The sequence below is a fragment of the Coenobita brevimanus genome, chromosome 4 (genome assembly GCF_032717465.1).
Source record: "Coenobita brevimanus isolate Jiangsu-jjx chromosome 4, ASM3271746v2, whole genome shotgun sequence".
Lineage (NCBI taxonomy): Eukaryota > Metazoa > Arthropoda > Malacostraca > Decapoda > Coenobitidae > Coenobita > Coenobita brevimanus.
In genome coordinates this window covers 237,501-242,500 of record NC_136957.1, presented here as the reverse complement: position 1 = coordinate 242,500, position 5,000 = coordinate 237,501, and the positions used below count along the sequence as shown (strand labels likewise).

Here is a 5,000-nt window from a genome sequence, read left to right as displayed (position 1 = left end):
GCCAGACTGCCAATAGAACAACGACTACTACTGCCTGGGTATATACCCCTACTGCCTGACCACCAGGCGTCACAGCCTGGTATGATTACCACCTACCAATGAAGAAATAAATGAATAAATACCACACTATATATATATATATATATATATATATATATATATATATATATATATATATATATATATATATATATATATATATATATATATACATATATATGCAGCTACAAACATGTGTAGAGTAACGTTTGGTCTACGACATGGCACTATTCAAAAACAATCTTCACCTATGACGATGCATTTGCGCCACCTTTGAACACACTTGTTAAATTCCCTTTGGACAAACTCTTTGGGCCACTCCCTGGTCCAGCGTCTGATAGCGTCTTCCACTTCGCCTGTAGCATGGCAGGGCCCTCCTCGAAGACAGTCCTTCATCCCACAGAAGAAGTGAGTCTGTGGGCGCCAGATCGGGGTTATGAGGCGGTTGTGGCACCACTGACCATCACATTTGTGCAGTAACCTGTGATGTGGTCAAAGTGTGGCCTTGTGCATTGCCGTGGAGTAACTGGACCGCATTAAGCTGTTTCTGTGGTTTTTCCTTACTGGTGACCTCTCGAAGTTTCCGTAGTGATGCAATGTAGCGGTTGCTATTCATTGCTGTCCCACGGACGAGGAAGTCAAGCAAAGTCACCCCCATGTCATCTCAGAAGACATTCACCCTAAGCCTGTGTGCGCGAATCATGTCGTCCACCCTCTATTGCTTTTCTTGGATGCCTACTCTCGATGGCCGCCCACTACGCGAGATGTCATCAACACTGGTTTCGACATCTGTAAACTTTTTCAGCCATCTCCGCACAGTACTCTCAATAATGGTAGCCTCACCATGAACATATTCGAGCCTTCTGTGGATGTTGGCAGCCGTACATCCTTTCTTTGGTCAAGATCTCGATGTCTGCTCTTTGTTTGTGCCTCATATCCTGGTTGTGCAGCACCTGACACTACAGACGCTGCGTCAGTCATGCTGTAACAATGACGCCATCTGCTGGTGTCAAAGCATCACAGTTTGAGTAATAGTTTAGGAGAAAATGGCAAACAGGCTTAATTTTCAGTGCACCCCTCTCGTGTGTGTGTGTGTGTGTGTGTGTATATATATATATACACACACACACAAGCACACTAAACAGGAAAACATACACGCGAGCACCAGCGCGAGCACACACACACACACACACACACACACACACACACACACACACACACACACACACACACACACACACACACACACACACACACACACACACACACACACACACACACACACACACACACACACACAGAGCAAACAATGAAGTTGGTAAAGTAAGAGGAAACCTGGGCTAATTGGAGAGAGAGAGAGAGAGAGAGAGAGAGAGAGAGAGAGAGAGAGAGAGAGAGAGAGAGAGAGAGAGAGAGAGAGAGAGAGAGTATCATAATAAGAATATACCTTTACAAACCATATGGAATCATCGCCAAGACTGTCTTTTTTATTTTTTCTCATATTTTCTCCTCATTATATTTCGTTCCTTCCTCATCTCCTTCCTTGCTGTTCTCTCCAGTGTTCTGTTCTCTCCAGTGTTCTGTTCTCTCCAGTGTTCTGTTCACACCTGCTTCCTCCGTTACCTCTTTCTCTCTCATCTCTCTCTCTCTTCTCTCTCTCCTCGCTTCTCATTTAATCATTTTTTTCCTTCTTTCTCCTCCTCCTGTCCCGTCATCTTTCCTCCGCCCACTCTCTCTCTCTCTCCTTATTTTCTCTCCATCCCTCCTCCTCCTCCCTCTCCCTCCTCAGTCTTTCCTCCTCTTCCTCTCTTCTTTTCCTCCCTTCCTCTTCTCTTCCTCCCTTCCTCTTCTCTTCCTCCCTTCCTCTTCTCTTCCTCCCTTCTTCTTCTCTTCCTCCTCTTCCTCCCTTCTCCTCTTTTCCTCTCTTCTCTCTCTCCTCCCCCCCCCTCCCTAACCTCTCTCTCTCTCTCCCTCAGGCGTATCCAGTGCAGCCATGGTTATTGCGGAGACCATGGTGGGTGTGAGTGCCTACCATGTTACTCCGGACCTTCCTGTCAGCATTACGGTATGTACACCATTACATGTACACCTTCCTCTATGTACGTCTTATGTGTACACCTTCCTGTGTGTACTCATCATTACATGTACACCTTCCTCTATGTACGTCTTATGTGTACACCTTCCTGTGTGTACTCATCATTACATGTACACCTTCCTCTATGTACGTCTTATGTGTACACCTTCCTGTATGTACTCACCATTACATGTACACCTTCCTGTGTGTACGTCTAATGTGTGCACCTTGCTACTTGTGTGTCTTGATGTACGCACCGATTTAAGGATCTGAATTTCGTTAAAGGCAGACTTAACTGATTTACCACAAGACCCGCCGACGTGTAAAAATACCCCCTCTAATACCAGCACACCAGTCCTGTATGAGACAGCTCTAGCATGTATTCAGTATGGACGGTGGGTGTTAGCGCCGAAGTGGTGACATGTGGAGCTGTATACGTAGGAGGCCTGCAGGGAACAGTTTAGTCTTTGCCCGGAGCTAGACGCATAAGAGAAAGTAAAAAAAGTCTCAAATCTGGCGAAATATGTGTTAATAAATGCAGTGAGGTGGAGAAAAGGAGTGAGGGAGGGCGCCATTAGGGAGTATTACGCCGTTTAAAGAAATATTCCCGGCGGCAGGACAATGGCGGGGGTGTTTTTCTCACGCGGCGGAGGAATACAAAAGGGGGAGTGAAGGCGCCTCTCGCGGTGTAATTGGCGCGCGGCTTTTGTGCTCACTTTTGGCGTGGCCGTGGCGGGCTGTGGTATATGGCGTCATCCCCACTGCAGCCCGGGTTTTGGCGAGAGTGCCGAGGGGAGCGAAATCAGTGGAGCATTGTCGTGTGGGAGAGAACTAGTTTTATCCGCGGAAGGGAGAGGGTGGCTGGCCTTTCCCTGTTTCACGGTATAGAGGGGAATAATCCTTTTAGCTCCTTCACTACGGTGGTAGTCACGAAGAAGTGCCATGGCGGAAGGGGGGCAAAATCAGGGGAGCATTGTTGTGAGGGAGAAGGCTAGTTTCACCCGTAGCAGGGACAGGGTGGCCGGCCTTCCCTATTGCGCAGTACAGCGAAAGATAAAGACTTTCAGGACGATGACGCGGCTATATACGGTGACCACAGCCGACGAAACTGGAGGAGGTTCTGTCTGTCTGTCTCTGGAAAGATATATAATAAAAAGTTGTGATGGGATTCCGATGAAACTTGGTAGATGTGTGGGCTGTGGGTCAAGGAGGAGTTAACTAGATTTTGCCGTGGATGCGAATCAAGATGCAGGAATAAATACTAAATATCCTTGGTGTCGGCTGAGGTATACACGTACAGGGTCTGAGGCTCAGCAACGAGTCTAACACCGTCCAGTTCATTAATTGTCTAGGTGAGACTGTAAAAGAATTCGTCAGGGAGGAAAGAAATTACATATATATCAGTAAATCTCAATATTCCAGGCGTTGGCGGAGGTATACGCTCTCTGAGTACTTTCTAGTTCTTGTAATAACGCTGACAAGGACCATCAAAGGTGCGCTTCTGTGTATGGGGGCAGAACAGGTGAATCATTTGTACAAGGGGCAGTCATTGTGTTGGCAGCTTATTGCCCTTAGTTCAGTGCCAGAATAAGACGGTACTACGGCGCTTCCTACAGTCTACAACTTCTTCGTGACTAACACTGTATTCTGGTGGTAATCGCTTGCTAGACCTGAGACAAGGATGGGCCTGCAGCTGCTTTATGTAGCTGGGAAAGGACAGGGTTCAGTAGTGAAGGTATTGCAGTAGGAATAGCAGAGCAGCGTGTGGTGGGGGGGGGGACTGTATCATGTATCATTTCTCTCTCTCTCTCTCTCTCCACTTTATTATCTCATTTCTCTCTTTTTCTTTTTGTAAAGTTATGAAAGGGTCGCTCTCATTTGTAGTATTTAGGGTGGTATAAATTCTCTCTCTCTCTCTCTCTCTCTCTCTCTCTCTCTCTCTCTCCCCATTCCAGTTTTTCTTGGAACTTGAATTTAAAATAATACATTGAATGGAAGAGGTTTTGTTGATGATGATGGTGGTGGTATGATGATGATGATGATGATGATGATGATGATGATGATGGTGATGATGATAATAGTGATGAAGATGATGATGATGATGATGATGATGATGATATATTTAAATGCTTTCAGAGGACAAGTACGGACCCAGGTTCGCCATTACAGAGGACACGGTCATTGTCTCAGCCAAACACACTGGTATGTATGTTTAGCTGTTTGTTTTGTGAAGGCGGCCACCATCCACTCATATGATGTATAAATGTGTGTGTGTGTGTGTGTGTGTGTGTGAGAGAGAGAGAGAGAGAGAGAGAGAGAGAGAGTGAGTGATGACTGATAATGATTGATTGATGATAATGATGATTGAAGATTGATGATGATGAGAATGATGATTGATGGCTGACGATTGATGAGGATGAAAATGATGATGATGATGATGGTGATGATGATAATAATGATGATGATGATGGTGATGATGATAACGATGATGATGATGATTGAAGATTGATGATGATGACAATGATGATGAAGATGATGATAATGATTAATGGTGATAATAATAATGATGATGATGATGATGATGATGATGATAATAATGATGATAGTGATGATAATAGTGATGATGATGATAATACTTAATGATTGTGATGACGGTACCTTCAGGCGTGGTATAAAGATGATGATGATGATGATGATAATGATGATGATGGTGTTAATAATAATAATAATGATGATAGTGATGATGCTGGTACCTGCAGGCGTGGTATACAAGGCTACAGCAGAAGACGAAGACCTTGGCCTCACCTGTCCTCTGGGTCCCGGCCTCAACACCCGCTGTCCATGCGCCACCGTCACGTATTCCCTCAGGGGCGATTTGGAGGGGGCC

The 5,000-nt window shown here is 45.4% G+C and overlaps 1 protein-coding gene across 1 annotated transcript in view; it reads left to right on the top strand.

Moving 5' to 3' along the window:
- The window catches only part of LOC145394820 (uncharacterized), an 89,803-nt gene that overhangs the window by 45,263 nt on the left and 39,540 nt on the right, over positions 1 to 5,000 (top strand). Inside the window, exons 3-5 of the mRNA XM_080268614.1 lie at positions 2,016 to 2,104; positions 4,250 to 4,315; positions 4,873 to 5,000. The exon at positions 4,873 to 5,000 is cut by the window's right edge and continues 94 nt beyond it. Of these exons, the coding sequence (XP_080124740.1) occupies positions 2,016 to 2,104; positions 4,250 to 4,315; positions 4,873 to 5,000 (283 nt within the window). The remainder of the gene's footprint in view (positions 1 to 2,015; positions 2,105 to 4,249; positions 4,316 to 4,872) is intronic.